Genomic DNA, 17,943 nt, shown 5'->3' on the forward strand with positions numbered 1-17,943 from the left:
AAAAAATAATGTGGCTCCGTCATTGGGCAAAGCTAGGCTTTTGCCCCAGTAGGAATTTTGGGCCAAATTTTTTTAATAGTTAATCCATTAATTTTTAAATGGTCTTGAGTATAAATAACTTTAAGTAACCTTCTATTGAGAGAATTAATGAAGTTATTCTTTTATTAACAATTATGAATATTTTCGGTTTTTATTAGATATTCGAGAGATGATTTTGTTTGATAATATTTGGGTGTGATGTTTAAATGTTATTGTTAATTGTGTGTTGAGATTATTAATTCACTTTTACTCAATTTTTTAAATATTGAGTTGAATATTTTGTAAAAATGTTCTTACATGTGTTGGAAAGATAGGAATGAATATGAAATAACGAGTATTGGAGTTATTTTATCAAATGGTTTCTATTTGGGTATTTTGTTGTCAAATTAGGCAATTATTTTGTGTGAATTATTTATTATATCTAGAGAAAACGTTACGAAATATACCGGGATAACGACAAAAATCGAAACAAAATTTAGATCATCATATCAGAAGTTTTTGGCTACACTTCTGCATGTATATTCACCACACACTGTACTTGAGCCTTGACTTCTTTCATTTTGTTTCCTCAACCATTTTCATCCCTTTGATCAATCTAAGAAGCATTTTCCCATGGCATCTTCAAGAAAAGAGTTGGACCAATGTATGAGCCACTGAACAACTGGTTTGTTATGTTCTTCACCACTCATCCGTCAAGCACCGAGATTTGTTCCAACTGTATTCTCCCATCTTCTTGAATTGGAGGCAAATCTGATTGTGGAACATAATGGCCCCCAATTTCCCTTGCAATTCAACTTCAAAATATCTTTTAGTTAGAGTTTGATCGCAGATTTTTTCATCCTATTTTGGGCTTCCTGTAAATTTGCTTTTAGCAGATGCAACATTCAACTTATGTCATTCAAGACTTGATCTATTGCTACCACTGAAGATATTTTGAATCCGTTGGTCTTTCTTACTTTTTTATGGCAATAAATTATTATATTACTGCCAAAGTCATGAAAGTTTTTACTTGTGGTGTCTTCTGGAGGCTTGTTCGACCCCTTCACCAAATTATGGTCCATGTGTTTTGGAATCTGTTCTAATGAATTGTCCAACTCACTCTTTTATATGTGCCCCTGACAGAACTCCACTGGAGGTGTACAAAGTATTGATAGACTCCTCGCTGAATAAGGCACATGATTGAGTGTAAAAGACCGACTCGGGCTTCGGTATTTTGTTACCCGTCAAGCAGATTTGTTGGACATTCCACGAGAATTCCATTGTCAAGGCTCCATGGTCTTGCTAACAAGGTCCTAGAGTGTGGAGCCATTGCATTCCCAGTACCACTTCCACCCCACCCCAAATAGGTAGAACATACAAATCAATGAAAAACTCAAGTACCTGGGCAGACACTCCCTGCAAAACTAATAGAACCTTCAAACATTTTTTTTATCACACCAGAGGTATTGTGAATTACCCCGTGATCAATTTATAGGCCGAGTGTTGTCCAGAATTCAGGCAAGTACTAACGCATGCACCAAGTATATGTTATAAGATATATATATGTACAAACCGAAATGTCCGAAATGTATACTAAAACCAGCGAGGTAGTATAGCGAACAAAGCAGTAGGACAACGCTTAAATAAAGCAAACCGAGGCCTGTATCAAATACAGTGTCCTTAAAACAGATTTGTCCCCTCCGGGATGTGCTTCGAGGATGAACTCGGACGTCTGTTTCCCAGGATACAACGGAACAACCAGCAGTACCCTAGCACGAGGTACCACTGCGGCAAACTGAAATGTACCTCAACTTTATCACGAGACAGAATAACGACAAAAGAGCAGCAGCCGGTGGAAGCAGCAGCCGAGACAGCAAAACTAGCACAACTTCGAAAATATCAGAATGCAGGAGAGTGTTGAGTTTGTTTGAAGGACTTGAGGCTGCCCCTATATATAGGCACTCAGGTTCCATATGGACAGCCACGGTTTGCCATTTGAAAGGCCAAAGGTCAGCCCAGCTGGAGCACCAAAAGTCAGTCCAGCTGGAGCACCAAAGGTCATATCAGTTTGGAATACCAACGGTCAGCTGAAATACCAAAGGTCATGGTCTATAATGTAAATTTTCGAAAATAAAATTAGCAAAAGCCAGGTGAACTTTGGTAAGAAATTTTTCCTTGATCGGTCTGACATTCGACGTACCCAGGTCGCGCTCGTACGCTTGCACACAAGTCAAGCCTTTTTCCACTGCAAATCGGGCCCATGATTTGCACCCCCCTCCCCTGCGCCTGTGTGCGCGAGAGATAGCCTCTTGACCAATCATTGTTACACCTCCATAAAGTGCAACTCAATATAAGCTCACCAATGCTATGTTTATTTTCCTATGTGGGACAGTTCCCACTTACCAACTATTGGGCATTACTTGTCCAATTTCCCATTCAATTGATACAAGCCCAATAGGCCTCTTAGTCCAACAATCCCCCACATGAATGGAAATTGAATTATATTCAACGATTTTCGTGATAAAGTTCAACAGTAGAATCTTGCATATGATAGGTAGGTATTACCCTTTGAACCTTCCCTCGTGAAAGCATAATAATTCACTGGTTGTGTAATGCCCGAGATGCGAGTTGGTAATCAGAAATTATTAATGCATGATTTGATGTATTTATCGAAGGTCGAAGAAGCGATGTTGCGATTCGATTTTAATGCAAAATATATTGTTGGGACAGCAAAGACAGTGCACCCGCGATTGTTTCAAATGAAATGTTGAAGAATTACAGTAGCATGACCGCACCCGCGGTAAGAACAGGATTGCACCTGCGGTGGATGCACCGAGACAAGACCGCACCCGCGATGCAATAGCCAGCGCACCCGCGGTCGTTATTCTGAAATTTTGGATGTGATACAGTAGGTTGAGCGCACCCGCGGTCGATGATTCTAGAATTTTGGATAGGATGCCGTGAGTTTAGCGCACCCGCGGTCCCTAATATAGTGCACATGTGGTCTTGCGTGTTGAACAAAGAATTAAACATGTGTCCTTCACATGCATACTTAAGGTGTGATTCTTCATTTTCAGATGGTCATCACCGAGAGAAAAGGAGAGAAAAGCTTCAGAATTCCTTCAAAGTTTTTCAAGCTTAAAATTTTACTTGTGCAAGATCCATCCATTAGATTTTCAATCAGAAACTAGATTCTTGCTCCTTTCATCACAAGCTTCAAAAGGATGCAAGTGTATGTACATTTCAGTATGTTTTGAAGTTGAAAGGTTGGGGGAAATCAGATTTGAGTTCTATTTTGTGTTCTTATGATTATTGTGAACATATAGTTGAAAATGGATTGAAGAAAAGGATATCATATATGATTGTTATGATTTTCCAGCATATATTGAGTTGAGATGGTACAGATTTCAGCATGGTACATTGTGTTATTGAGGATTATGATTAATTGTTATTGAGTATTGATAGTCGAATTGATCGGTATCGAGAAACTACGCTGTTATGCCGTCAAAATGTATCAAGATTGATTATTGATTCGTACACGTATTGATTTGAGTTGAAGATTGATAGAATGCATCTCAACATTGTCATTTCAGATTAACCTTGACAAGCTTCAACATAGAGACTACAACTACAACAAAGGCTGTACGACGAAAGGTATAATTCATGTTGATTCGGGAAGATACAACTCGGATTAGATTTGATTCGAGTTTCCCAAAATCACATACGAGATTTATATACCTTGTTATGTTGTGCTTTATATTGATTTATACACAAGCATTGAGATAGGAGAGTCATTGGCAGATTTGCCAAGTTCTAGACGTTCGGTGGTATCGAGGCATAGGAGAAGATCGACTCCGATTGTAGGCATTCGATACAGACAGGGCCGAAGTCTAGGAATAAGACGTACCGCCACCACGATTGGGAGAGTAGGTGGGAGACTTGTTACGTCTTATTCACACCGAGATCCCTAGATTTAGATATGAGTCAATCTAAAGAGTAAGAGTCGAATTGTTTTATCTGTATTCACTAATGTGTCATAATTACTGCATTATGTATTATGAGTTTGTATGAAATCGCATGACATGCATGTATACATGTTTTATACTGGGATTTGTTCTCACCTTAGTTTCCGGCTGTGGTTGTGTCTGTATGTGTGCATAACAACAGGTGGGACATGATCAGGGTCCAGAAGAACTTGACGAGGATGAGAGATCAAGATAGCATGGTGATTTCGGGCGTAGAAGATTACTAGTGATTGTGTATGTGATATGTAGTTGTACTAAAAACACTAGTTGGTATGATAACATTGGAACAAGACATGTATGTGTTTTTAATTAAATAAATTTGAGATAGATTTTATGTATGATTTATATACACTGGTTTATGTTTTAAAAGAAATTTTTTTTATGACCCACATTTTCTAGCAAAGATCCAATTAATCCAAAAGATAGTCGAGTTAGAGCCAGGGTCCCCACATGTTGACAGTAGACATGATGTCTTTGAACTGTACAGCCATTTGTGTGAGTTAAGATATACTTCACACAAGACTCTTCCTAATACTATTCAGTTCTCATGATTGTGTTCGTTTTGGCCAGGAACACACTCCTGGTTCTGCAAGAGGGTCTAGAATTGAGCCCTGCAATTCTTTCGAAGCGGCCCCACCTCTCTCTCACATAGGTGATTATATATTGCTTCTTATCAGAATCATTAAAAGCCGTAAGCTTATCCTCAACATTCACTGTTTCATAATAGGAATGGATTAGGGATAACCCCCACAGTGATTCTCCAAATTAGGGCGATTAGGTTGTCCCATTGAACCTAGTTCTTAGGATCTCCAGTCAGCGTAGGTTGGGTTTTCCTTCACACCAATTTATTCTATAGGCTTGAGCTCCATTCCCCTAGACATTTTCGCTACTAACTCTCTTTTTAACCCTTTAGTTAGTGGATCCGCTATATTATCCTTTGACTTTTCATAGTCAACAGAGATAACTCCAGTTGAGAGTAGTTGTCTAATGGTATTATTTCTACGACGTATATGCCTAGACTTACCATTATACATTTTATTTTGTGCCCTTCCAATTGCAGATTGGCTATCACAATGTATGCAAATAGCCGGCACAGGTTTTTCCCATCCTGGAACATCTTCTAAAAAGTGACCCAGCCATTCAGCCTCTTCACCACACTTGTCAAGAGCTATAAACTCAGATTCTATCGTGGATCTGGCTATTACAGTTTGTTTGGAAGATTTCCACGCAATTGTTGCACCTCCTAAAGTGAATACAAATCAACTTGTAGATTTTGAGTCTTTCATATCAGATATTCAATTTGCATCACTGTATCCTTCAATAACTGCAGGATATCTGGTATAGTGCAGCACATGATCACGAATGTACCTTAAGTATCTTAGCAATCTGATAATTGCTTTCCAGTGTTCAATTCCTGGATTACTCGTGATTCTACTCAATTTGCTTACTGCATAGGCTATGTCTGGTCTTGTACAACTCATTAAGTACATCAGACTTCCAATGACTCGAAAGTATTCTAATTGAGACATACTCTCACCTCGATTCTTTGATAGATGTTGACTGGTATCTATCGGGGTTCTAGCCAATGCAGAGTCATCGTTATTGAATTTCTCAAGTATTTTGTCAACATAATGTGACTGACTTGGGACTAGCCCTTCTGATGTTCAATGGATTTTAATTCCAAGGATTACATCGGCTAAGCCCAAATCTTTCATATCAAATCTTGAGTTCAATAAATTCTTGGTGGATTTGATCATCTTATCATTACTACCAATGATAAGTATGTCATCTACGTAAAGACATAAAATGACATATCCAATTTCAGTGTTCTTTATGTATATACATTTGTCACATTCATTGAATTTAAATCCACTTTCCATCATGGCTTTATCAAATTTTTCGTGTCATTGCTTTGGTGCATATTTTAAGCCATACAGAGACTTCACCAGTTTACATACCTTATGTTCTTGCCCAGTCGCAGAAAATCCCTCAGGTTGTTCCATGTAAAATTCCTCTTCTAAATCTCCATTTAGAAAAGCTGTTTTTACGTCCATTTGGTGTACTTCAAGATTCCACAAGGCGTCAATCGCAAGTATCACACGAATAGAGGTTATTCTCGATACAGGAGAATATGTGTCAAAGTAATCAAGCCCTTCACATTGATGATAACCTTTAATTACCAATCTGGCTTTATACTTATCTATGGTTCCATATGATTTCATTTTCCTTTTGAAAACCCATTTACAGCCTAGTGGTTTACTTCCCGGAGGAAGATTTACTAATTACCACGTATGGTTTTGTAAAATTGATTCCATTTCAGAATTGATAGCCTCTTTCCATAGAGGTCCCTCAGATGAACTAATTGCTTCCTTGAAGCTTTGAGGTTCACTTTTCATCATGAAAGTGATGAAATCCGGACCAAAGGATTTCTCAGTCCTAGCTCTCTTGCTACGTCTAGGTTCAATGTCTTGATCAAGCTCTTGTTCTTCATCAATTGTTTCATATAATCTTTTGGATGAACTTGGTTCTATCTTAGATTTGCATGGAAACATATGTTCAAAGAACGAAGCATTTCTTGATTCCATTATCGTATTCTCGTGACTATCAGGTATTTGAGATTCAAGTACAAGAAAACGATACGCACTACTATTTTGAGCATATCCAATGAAAATGCAATTAACTGTTTTTGGTCCTATCTTTACTTTCTTTAGAGTGGGTACTGCTACCTTGGCAAAACACCCCCACACTCGCAAGTATTGGTAAGAAAGACTTCTACCTTTCCATAACTCATATGGACTTTTATCTTCCTACTTTTGGGGCACCTTATTTAAAAGGTAATTAGCTGTTAGAACAGCTTCCCCCCACATGTTCTGTGGTAAACCAGAACTTAATAACAACGCATTCATCATTTCTTTCAATGTGCGATTCTTTCTCTCTGCAATGCCATTTTGCTGAGGAGAATAAGGTGCAGTTTTTTCGTGTTTAATACCGTGTTGAGCACAAAACTCAGCAAATGGTGATTCATATTCACCTCCACGATCACTTCTTAGCACCTTAATTTTCTTGCTAAGTTGGTTTTCAACTTCACTCTTATATTGGACAAATTTGTCAATAGCTTCATCCTTACTTTTGAGGACATACACATAACAAAATTTTGTGCTATCGTCAACAAAAGTGATGAAGTATTTATTTTCATCACGAGTTTGTACACCTTTTAAATCACATACATCACTGTGAATTAGATCAAGTGGTTCACTATTTCTTTCAATAGTTCGAAAAGACGATCTCGTTAGTTTTGCCTCAACACAAGTTTCACATTTGTGTTGTTTATCAATTTGGAATGCATGAATGCTTTTCATGTTAATTAGTCTACGAATTGTATCGTAATTAACGTGTCCAAGTCTACCATGCCATAAACAAGAAGACTCAAACAAGTAAGCAAAAGTATTAACTTTATTCATCACAGGCTTAACAACCATAACATTGAGTTTGAATAACCCATTACAAACATAACCTTTGCCAACAAACATTCCATTTTTCGACAAAACCACCTTTTCTGACTCGAATACAATGCGAAAACCATGCTTGTTCAGAAGCGACCCTGACACCCAGTTCTTGCGAATGTCAGGCACATACAACACATTGTTCAAAGTCAGTTCTTTTCCAGATGTCATCTTTAGGACAAATTTCCTCGACCCTTGATCTCGGAAGTGGCGGTTCACCATTCATAGATTCCTCAAAAATAGCAAACATCTCTTTGTCGGAGCAAAGATGGCGAGTGGCACCAGTGTCGATCCACCACTCCCATGGGTTAAAACCCACCAGATTAACTACTGATATTACAGCACAGATATTCATGTTCGAAACCTCTTGAGATATGTTCTCCACCATATTCACTTCTCGGCTTCTTTTTGGCTTCTTACATTCAGATGCCTTGTGACCCATGCCATCACAGTTATAGCATTTTCCAGAGAACTTCTTCTTCGAAACACCTCCTTTGGGTCTGTGGTTCAACTTTTTGTTGGAAGGAGAGAAGCTTCTCATTTTCGAGCTTTGATCATGCTCGACAACATTTGCCTTCGCGGCAACAAGAAAAAACAGTCGTCTTTCCGAACTCTTGTTGTCTTCCTTGATGCGAAGTCTAACGATGAGCTCTTCAACGTTCATCTCATTTCGCTTGTGTTTCAAGTAGTTTTTGAAATCCTTCCAAGCTGGTGGTAGTTTCTCAACTATAGCAGCCACTTGGAAAGATTCGCTCAACGTCATCCCCTCGGCGTGAATGTCGTGAAGAATCACTTGGATTTCTTGAACTTGACTGATAACCGGCTTATAATCAACCATTTTAAAATCCAGAAAGCGGCCTACAAGAAACTTCTTGGCTCCGACATCCTCGGTTTTGTACTTTCTGTCAAGGGATTCTCATAGTTCTTTGGTTGTCTTCTTTTCGCAGTACACATTGTACAGCGAGTCTGCCAATCCATTCAGCACATAATTTCGGCATAGGAAATCAGAATGATTCCAAGCCTCCAGTGCACTGAAGAATTCAACATCTCCCTCACCTTCTTTCAGGTTAGGAGCATCCTCGAATAGGAATCTAGCCATGTTCAGTGTTGTCAAATAAAACAACATTTTCTGTTGCCACCTCTTGAAGTCCACACCAGTGAACTTCTCAGGTTTTTCACCATGGCTGGCAGGGACAATAACCGCAGCAGCACGTGGGACAACTTGAGCAGGCACAATAGGGATAACATGACCAGTTTCCCTTTGCACGCTGGATTCAGTAGCCATATCTGAACTTTAAACCACGTAATAAGTAAAATCTGTTTTAAGTTTGTTGCACAATATATCAAATGGTATAGTACAGAAATGTATTTTTCAATAAAATCAGCGAGCAGTATAGTGAAGTAAAACAGTAGAGAAATGCATAAAATAAACCAAACCGAGGCCTGTATAAAATACAGTATCCTTAAAACAGATTCGTCCCCTCCTGTATGTGCTTCGAGGATCGTCTTGGACGTCTGCTTCCCAGGATACAACGGAAGAACCAGCAGTGACTTAGCACGAGACACTACTACGGCGAACTGAAAACGTACCTTTACTTTATCACCAAGATTTAACGGAGGCCAAATGAAAAGCTAACAATATGAAATGTAAGATAATACTTGAAAGAGAAAAGAGTTTCATGTACTTGATATGAGGAAATGAACCCACTATATATAAGCCTCAAAATGCACACCAAGAGTCATGGAAGATTAATTAACATAATTAATCTTCCCATTAACTCAAGAATATGAAAAACCAAAGGTCTACAAGTAACTCAAGAATGTGGAAAGTCAAAAGACAATCCACAATAATGAGCCACAACCAACTCAAGAATGTGGAGAGCCAAAAGACGCTCCCACATTCATGAGTCATAACTTTCATTCAAACTCTAAATTTTATTAAAATTTCCAACACATTTGTGGGGGCCTTGAAGTGTGTTTAGCAAAAGTCTGAACAATGGAAATGCCCTATATAAAAAGGTTCGTGATGTAAGGAAACAAAACACTCAAAAATATGCAAATAGGGTCAAAATGGGTGGACAACATCTGTTCCCCAACATGGCTTAGTTCTAGGTTCCTCGGTTGCCTTGTCCATTCGGTTGTTAGGCGCTCCATTGGAAAGTTATGTTACGACGTTCTTGATATCTCAGGCTCCACTAGGACCTAGACCAAGTTATTGGGGATAGTTAACAAGGTAACCGAGGTAATTAATGTCCGAGGAGGAGGAGGAGATCGAACAATCTTGAAGTCGAGATGAAGGGATGAGTTTGGATATTCGGTGATCGAGTTCTAGCCTCTTAGAGAATAAATTCGGGCTGATGCTATGCAGTAGAAGTTGGGTTGACAATATAGACTGTCGTGCTTAGTGAACATTAATGTCATTGACTGCATCTTGGAGGCAAACTCTTGGGCAAAAGACCCGAGTTCAAGAAGTTGGCGAGCTCGGACAAGAGTTGAGAAGTTTAGTGGTCGAGGAGAATGCTAGGATAAAGCCAAAAGATGGGAACTAGGTCCAAGTAGGGTCTTTGTCACAAGGGTAAGGACTTTATACGTATGATCGAGGGAAGGATTGGACACATTATAGGGCTCAACTTAGTTTGCAATCATGAGCATATCAGGAAGTGTACGAACGTGCTATAGTTAACATGGAAAATCTAGTGATAGCATATATCCCCTTATCTATAGTACAAATTGAAATTATAGCTTTTATTGTGGTATTTAAAGAAGCATTTAAGGCAAACATGGTCCTAAAGAAAAATACTTGCCTCAAGACTCAACACCAACTCTACCCAATTTTATCGAGTATAATCATTGGCAATGTCTGTGGAAACCAGATTTAAGACGAAGATATGACTGTCACTCGAAGAACAATAATGAAAATCAAATTGGTGAGACTTCTGACACCAGAAATCATAGATGGTGTGGTGGTTTAGGAAATCTAACTTTTGATCAACCCATCTTATTGATATATATGAGGTTCGACAAATAGTGGACGAGAAGATATAGGAGAATGAGCGGTCTTACCATGATGAGGAAGCACCAAAATCTTATATCCTATATACCAAAAATTATAAATAAGATAATTTTTCAAGTTATTTGAGAAAACAATTTTATAATTCATCAAATTTTCACACAAAATTTGCAAATAAAATTTATTTATTGAAATATGATTTAATATACTTTATTTAAATTTTGAAATACCGATATTATATACAATAAATCATATCTAAATTGTACATCTAACATATGAGTGATATTTCATTAGGGTTCGCTTGGTATGTGGGATGTGATAATTGAATGATTAATAATTTGATTGATAAATGATTGATATGGTAGGATTAATAATTTGAGAGATATATAATATCATGTGTGGTGTGAAAAAAGTGAGATGGATAAAATCTTGATAAATGCACTAATGACCAAATTACCCTTCTAATATTGCATTTCTAAACTAAAGAGATTTCCTCCCCAAACCAACATCGTGTCCTCCGTAAACCACAGAGAAATTGCAAACCCTTTGATCTTTTTCGTCCTTGAAGATTGAAATCTGAGGCGAGCTCCTTTCAAAGATCTGAAGCGACGAGGTAACATAGACCTTCATCATGTATTTCTTCATTTATTTTTCTTCTGTCAACAGGTGAGATCACATAGTAATCAACAAAAAACGTTAGATCCCGTGGAAGAGAGCAAGAACAAGCGAGCAAGAACACGCTCTGGCGCAAAATATTTGTGAGTACTTTTCGGAATTCTGTTTCAAGTTATCTTTTAATTCCAAGTTGAAGAGAAACCATTTTATACTTTTTTGAGCCAGCGAAGGGTTTTGTTTTTATGTGTATCTTCTTAAGTTTTATTTTTTGTTGGGGTATAGGGTTCTTGTGTAATTGATTACTCAATCATCGAATTTATTTTTATTACAATGCTATTATGAAAGTACATAAACGATTCATTATTCGAAGTCGAGAATTTTTCTAGTATGTTCTCAAATCCAGTAATTTGTTCAGGCAATAATTACAACATAGATGTACAGATACGTCACTTGAATAACTAATCCAACATAATTAGTTTTCGTGAATCTGTAGTAATTACAACACAGATGTACAAATACGTCACTTGAATAACTAATCCAACAACATGTATTGCTTGTGATTCTGTGTGCGAAGGTTTAAAAACTGAGGTACTTATTTATAGGTATCATGGAATTGAAGACACCACCACAGTGCGATTGTGGAAACGGGGAAATGATATTACGGAAAGCTGGGGATTACGCGACTCGTCCTGGGCACTATTACTATATATGTCCAGCGGGTCTGAAACATCCTAAAAGTTTCGCTTGGTACCTTGAGTACCATGGAAGGAACGTAACACCCACCGAGGAACAGTCGTATAAATCTGACAACCACTCAAATAATTTTGAGGATCATTCATGTCATACTAGTACCCCTATGTTTTGTAAGAAGGAGTCAATTAGCTCATCGTGTGGGCCAAACGCTCGTCGTTCGAAGGAAGCTCGTCCACATGCCAGCAACCAATCTTTTGAAATGGAACGTGGCATGTCAAGTACAAGATATGAGTTACCGAACCAGGGAGTGAAGATCACACCTTATTCACGTGATCAAGTTTGTTGTTGTTTTGGATTCCTATGTGCGTTGATCTGCGTTCTTTTCCTCCTTGTTATAGCCCTTGTATTGAGATTCTGAGAAATATCGTCTCTAAGTTTGTAGTGGTGTGTTAAAGTGTATCGTCCTACTTTATGACATGTACTTGCATAAATTTTGATGGGTGAGTCATGTGTTGTGTGCAAGTTGTACGAACAGGTTTTATGTGGAGTTGCTTATTTGGCTTTGTTAACGGTATTTTATTTAATTACGAGCAATTGTTTAATTTTTACCTATCTTGAGTTTCATGTTCAAACTGATGAGCACCTATATTACCTCAAGCATATGTACAACTCCATTCCTTACAGTGTAGCTTTGAAGCTTAAAAAGCAGTGACAGGTAAGCATTTTTCTTTCACATATGTTTTTATTCTTCTTCGATTTTACATATTTTTGGGTTTAATGCGAGATGATGTACCTGCTCGCGATTTATATCGATTACGAAACAAGTGTTCGTCTGCCATGGTGATTTGGTTAGGAGTGTACCTTTATTGTTCGTTGATGTCAAATTACTATAGACCAAAGTGAGGATGAGATTGGATTCACTTTACGAAGTTACTTTTTTTTCTTTTTTTGGCGTCCATGTAAGTAAATACAGACTACAGAGATTGATGTTGTTTGAATCATGCACACACTCTTCTTAAGTATCATCCATATCTGAAGTTCTAGATGATGTTATGTTCAGTTGTGTGTGCATGTTCTAAACATGCTTGTTTAGTTGTGTTTTATATTTATCTGGGTAGAATCAGTTGCTTACCACTACAGTGCGAATGAAATTAATTGCTAGTATCATTAGTTGCAGTTTACAAGGCTAGTGAATGTAGAATTCGATGATGTGCGAGCTATTATGGCTAATGCAGGCTCTTCATTAATGGGAATAGGAACTGCAACAGGTATTGCAAATAAACCATTTGGTTTCATGCGTTGCTTCCTGGATGAATTTTTGATTTCCGTTTTCCCTACGGCTGTGATCTGAGATTGTTTGAGGTGAAGTAGGGGCTATTCCCCTCTTTTTTTGGTTTAAACTCGTAGTTTTGATACTATTATATGTTTTGTGACATTTGTTTCTGTTTACATCGTTTAAAATGTGCAAGTGTGAATTATTATTTTCATGTGAAATTAATGTATATTGTATGGAAAAAAGGATCAAGAAAAAACTTTCTGTATTTACTTTACTACGGTTTCCTCCCTGTGATATTGATTCTGTGCAATGTTTTGGAGGCGTCTACATGCACCTATTAATTACTTCACTTCGTCAACAGTAACGTAATATTTTGAAAGCAAGAACCTGCACCTATTAAATGCACAGAACAGTGTTCAGACGTGATGAAGCCACAGATTCATTATGACAACATATGTTGTCATATGGTGGGATACCAAATCATTACGATCCTCTCTATCTTGTGAAAGACAAGCATTTATTCTCTGGTTGGTGAGCAATGTTTAATGTCTTGGTCTTACTTAAATAAGCACACTTGCATGGGTTACACCACAAATGTATGCTCGGTCTTGATTCACAAATTTTGTTATTTCTGTAGACCACACCCACGATGTCTGTCACGTACAAAGCTTCGTCGGAAGTGAGTGTAAACAGCAAGTACAAGGTGGAAGTCATTATCATTTCGGATGATGAAGAAGTGAATGACGAAGGAGAACACACTGATGTGCGCAAGGAAGAGGCGCCTGTTCCAATAAAAGTGTCGAATCTACCAAAACTAATCACTGCAAACAACAATCCCTGGAAGAAGTCACCAGATGAGTACTACAAAACGAGCATTGAAGTTTTCAAATCATGCAACAAACGTTTCAATGCTCAGACCAGTGGCCGCCCTTCGAAGAGAACCTTACGTAAGCATGAAAAAGATGGATATGTGTTAATCAGTTGCTCGGATGACTCGGCGCAATCCACATGAAACTCGTACATGTATATGATAATTATGCTACAATATATATCTTCCTTTTTACCACTATCTCGTGTATGCACCATCCCTTTTGTTTCCAACGTTCGATCACAAGTGTTTTTTGCTTTCCGAAACGTTGGTCATTGTGGTGTTTGTACTAACTTTTGTTTTTGGTATGTTTAAGCATCGTGTGTACATGGATGCCAATGTAAATGTGGATGTAAAAAAATTATGACTAAAGTGACTTTGTTTCTTCGCTATAGTGTTGTTTTACTATCGAAACAGAAGTTAAATATGACTACTGAAGTCTATCTTTTATTATGAAAACTCGGTGTGAGAAAGTGCTTCACAGTGACTTCATGTCAATGTAAGTGATTTTTTTTCAACCACAATTAAACCTCCACAACAAAACAGTACTCCATGGGCAGTGACCTTTCCACCAAGTACGAAACTCTGAGTTTGTAGTAGGCCTTTCTGCTTCTGGAACACGTACAATTGAATTATATTTGATTCACTATACTTGGGACTTTAATTGAAGAGTACAAATACTGTGAACGCAAACAAAATATCTCATTGAACTCATCAACATTCGCGCCATACAAGTTTGTTCGTAGTGCGACAAAAAAATTGGACACAATATAACCACACCAATTGCCAACCGAAACACCATCAGTTGTACATAGCACCACCAAATACTCATACACAACCAAAACTACATACAACAAAACACCTGTATTATATTAATGTCCCAAAATAAGATTATGGAATTAGTAGTTCATGTATATTCATACACAACCAAAACTAAATACAACAAAATATATTGTGTAGCTACGTACAATGTGTTGGGTGTAGCTTCAAACCCAACCAAAAACTGCATTTTACAAAACAACAAAACACCATCGTAGTTCATGTACCACAATCCATGTGAGCTTATGGATTTAGTAGCCGTGTAATTAAGCAGATTTTTCCTTCAAGGTCAAGCCGCAAGAACAAAGCTAGTTTGTTGGGGTTGTCCACAAGTACCTCCGCCACACGCACTTTCTCGTCTGAAGTTAATTCCGGGATGGTTCCCAAGGTAGCCAACACATTTTCCATAGCAAATTCAATTTTCGACTCAGATGACATTTCCTTGATGAGGCTTGACATTGTCTCCTTTGTTATGTCGGCTAAATTATTGATTGCAGCAACAATTTGGTTGTCAACATCGTCTAATTGATTGCGTTTCTTTGTCCTGGACTTTGATACTCTTTTTGTGTTCGAAGGGAGACTCTGAGCTACAGACATTGATTCACCATCTCCTTCCAGTGGCCGGTACAAGTCATCCATGCCAAATTCCATGTCAATGGGTTCATTCTCAGTCATATTCAAGACATCCTGAACAACCGCTGAGAAAGTCTCCACGCGATCACCTGTTGCCCTGTCATAACCAAAGATTTCGCACCAATCTTTATAGTGTGGCCACCGCTTGTAACGCATAACACGAGCACTATTGTCCACCTGAATAATAATCGATTTGAAAGAGTAAAAAATTTGAATATTAAACTCAAATATTGTACTGAAATGACTAACCTTCAGTATCGCATCCCAGGCCTCATTTGTAGCGTCTATCATGTTTTCTGTCTCGTTCCAACCAATCCCACTTTTTGCTAGCAATGTTGTCAAACATCCATAATGTTTCTTCCACACATGAATTTTCGAAGTTATGTGAGGATGCCCACGTAAATCTGAATCTTTGAAAGCATTTTGAAGTGCAGATTCCAACAATGGTAAATAGCCATTACGGAATCCGTTCTCGGTCTTATATCCTTTGGTTATTATATCTTTCAATGCCAGAATTAGGACCTCTTCCTCAGGGGCTGTCCAAGTACGACGCAGCTTATCTGTTTTTTTACCTTTCGAATTCACACTTGTGCTATCCATTGATTCGAATGTGTGTCCAACGTTTACCTGTTACAAAGTAAATTGAGAAGTTAGCTACAGATATGCAAATGATATACTGGAAAAAGGAAAACAAATACTGAGAACATATTTTGAAATACAACACTCATTCCAATACAGAATTCACAAAAAACAATTATTCAAACACACATAAGTAGTAAGTACAATCGCCACTAAATAAAGTTTGCAAACCAAATACAGTAACACGAAACATTTATCTTAGTTGTGGTACATCGACATTGCAAAGTTATCTCTCCACATATCCCATACATCGGAGGAATTAAAATCCTCAATGAAGTAATTCTCAGTCAGCGGCGTTGGGCTTAATGTATCCTCTTCAATCTCATCGACAAGATTATCTGGCATTTGTGATCGGATGAAGTTGTGTAACAAAATGCAAGCCATTATGATCCTGTTCTGAGTTTGTAGTGGGTAGAATGAAGGACTGCGAAGAATAGCCCATCTTTTCTTAAGCAAGCCAAAAGCTCTTTCAATCACATTCCTAGCTTTGCTGTGTCTCCAATTGAAGAGTTCTTTATAATTTTCTGGAGCATTTGTGCGATTGCCCCAAGCATCCCTATGGTATGGTACTCTTCTATACGGAGTCAAGAATCCCTGGACGTTTGCATATCCGTTGTCGCACAAATAGTAAGAACCTACCATTGAATTCAAACATTTCGTTAGTAAATTTCGATTCAACACACTAATGCAAAAGGAATCCAGAAAAAGAGAATGGTGTAATAATATGACTAAATTGCACAATATTTTAACCTCTTTCAACTTTAAGGCCGTCATGACGTGATAATGCATCACGAAGAACTCGAGCATCCGCTGCCGATCCTTCCCACCCACAAAGCGCATAGATGAAGTTCATATCTCGGTTGCAGACTCCCAAAACATTCACTGCTATGGTTCCTTTTCTGGTTCTGTACTTTCCCTTCTCTGAAATAGGCACATTCACATTTATATATGTACCATCCAACGCACCTACACAACCCTGCAAAATAAATTTGAAAATTATGAGTAATATGTATCAGGACGTCTCCTACAAAAGTTATTCTAGTAATTACATAATGTAAATGTAATTTGATGAGTAGTATTCATGAAATGTTCCTAATACCTTGAACCATTTCCACGTGTCATCGGTGCAGGTGTCATCGACAGGGGAAGGTTTGACAAGCAGTATAGTATGTAGCTTCAGTACTGACCCCAAGACTTCATGGAAATGTGTGCTGATTGTCTGACCGCTTCGTATGTAATCATGACCGATCACTCGGTTTTTTTTATGATGCGCCAAAATGGACAAAAACATAGCCACTTTTTCTTCAATCCTAACATATCTAGAATGACGCAGTCCGCCGACATGAGTTAACAAGTAACATAGTTGTGCAAATGCATTTCTGTTCATCCTCAAATTAACCACACATTGAACATCTCCGATTTCAATAATTCTTCTTAAATGGTTAATTTGAGCAATCATTCTTCCCGACATGCTGTACGAAGCTGACGTTCGACGTTCTTGACGACGTCGTTCGGCGAGTACTCTCGTGCGATGTTGAGTTAACAGACACACCATTAAAATTGTACGGATCAACAGTTGGTGTAGAAGCAGGAAAATTCTAATGTTATGACGTCTACGGTCCATTTCGCACAATTACTTAACAAGTATAAAAAATGTTAGATCAAACCAATACAAATATTATAAAATCTTACACATATTGTTAAAAAAATTAAAACTTCGGTACAACATCATTACATAAACACATAAATAGGATACATGTTACACAAAGAATGACTACGAACAAGTATTATCTTCTAGGACGAGCCAAATTTCATTGGATTTGTTAACCAATTTAAAAAATCGT

General features: G+C 37.8%; 1 protein-coding gene across 2 annotated transcripts; it reads right to left on the reverse strand.

The window, feature by feature from the left end:
* Positions 1 to 15,042: 15,042 nt before the first annotated feature.
* On the reverse strand, positions 15,043 to 17,733 carry LOC140804899 (uncharacterized). 2 transcript variants are annotated; one of them, XR_012112234.1, is made up of 4 exons: positions 17,199 to 17,730; positions 16,850 to 17,075; positions 15,710 to 16,734; positions 15,043 to 15,637 (listed from the first exon to the last, which is right to left on the reverse strand). XR_012112234.1 is itself a non-coding variant. In XM_073161053.1 (4 exons), the coding sequence occupies exons 3-4, from the start codon at positions 16,058 to 16,060 to the stop codon at positions 15,071 to 15,073; spliced, it is 918 nt and encodes a 305-aa protein (XP_073017154.1). In that variant the 5' UTR covers positions 16,061 to 16,734; positions 16,850 to 17,075; positions 17,199 to 17,733; the 3' UTR covers positions 15,043 to 15,070. The 2 variants fall into 2 exon arrangements, 1 of the variants encoding a protein (XP_073017154.1); XM_073161053.1 differs by having other exon boundaries at positions 17,199 to 17,733.
* Between the last annotated feature and the right edge of the window lie 210 nt (positions 17,734 to 17,943).

Source organism: Primulina eburnea, chromosome 11, assembly GCF_022965805.1.
Source record: "Primulina eburnea isolate SZY01 chromosome 11, ASM2296580v1, whole genome shotgun sequence".
NCBI lineage: Eukaryota > Viridiplantae > Streptophyta > Magnoliopsida > Lamiales > Gesneriaceae > Primulina > Primulina eburnea.

Bases quoted from the DNA above. Each gene is read 5' to 3' on its own strand.
- LOC140804899 (XM_073161053.1), bottom strand. From the start codon at position 16,060: ATGGATAGCACAAGTGTGAATTCGAAAGGTAAAAAAACAGATAAGCTG. The intron at 15,638-15,709 runs GTTAGTCATTTC...ATTATTATTCAG, and splicing joins CCTGGGATGCGATACTGAAG to GTGGACAATAGTGCTCGTGT.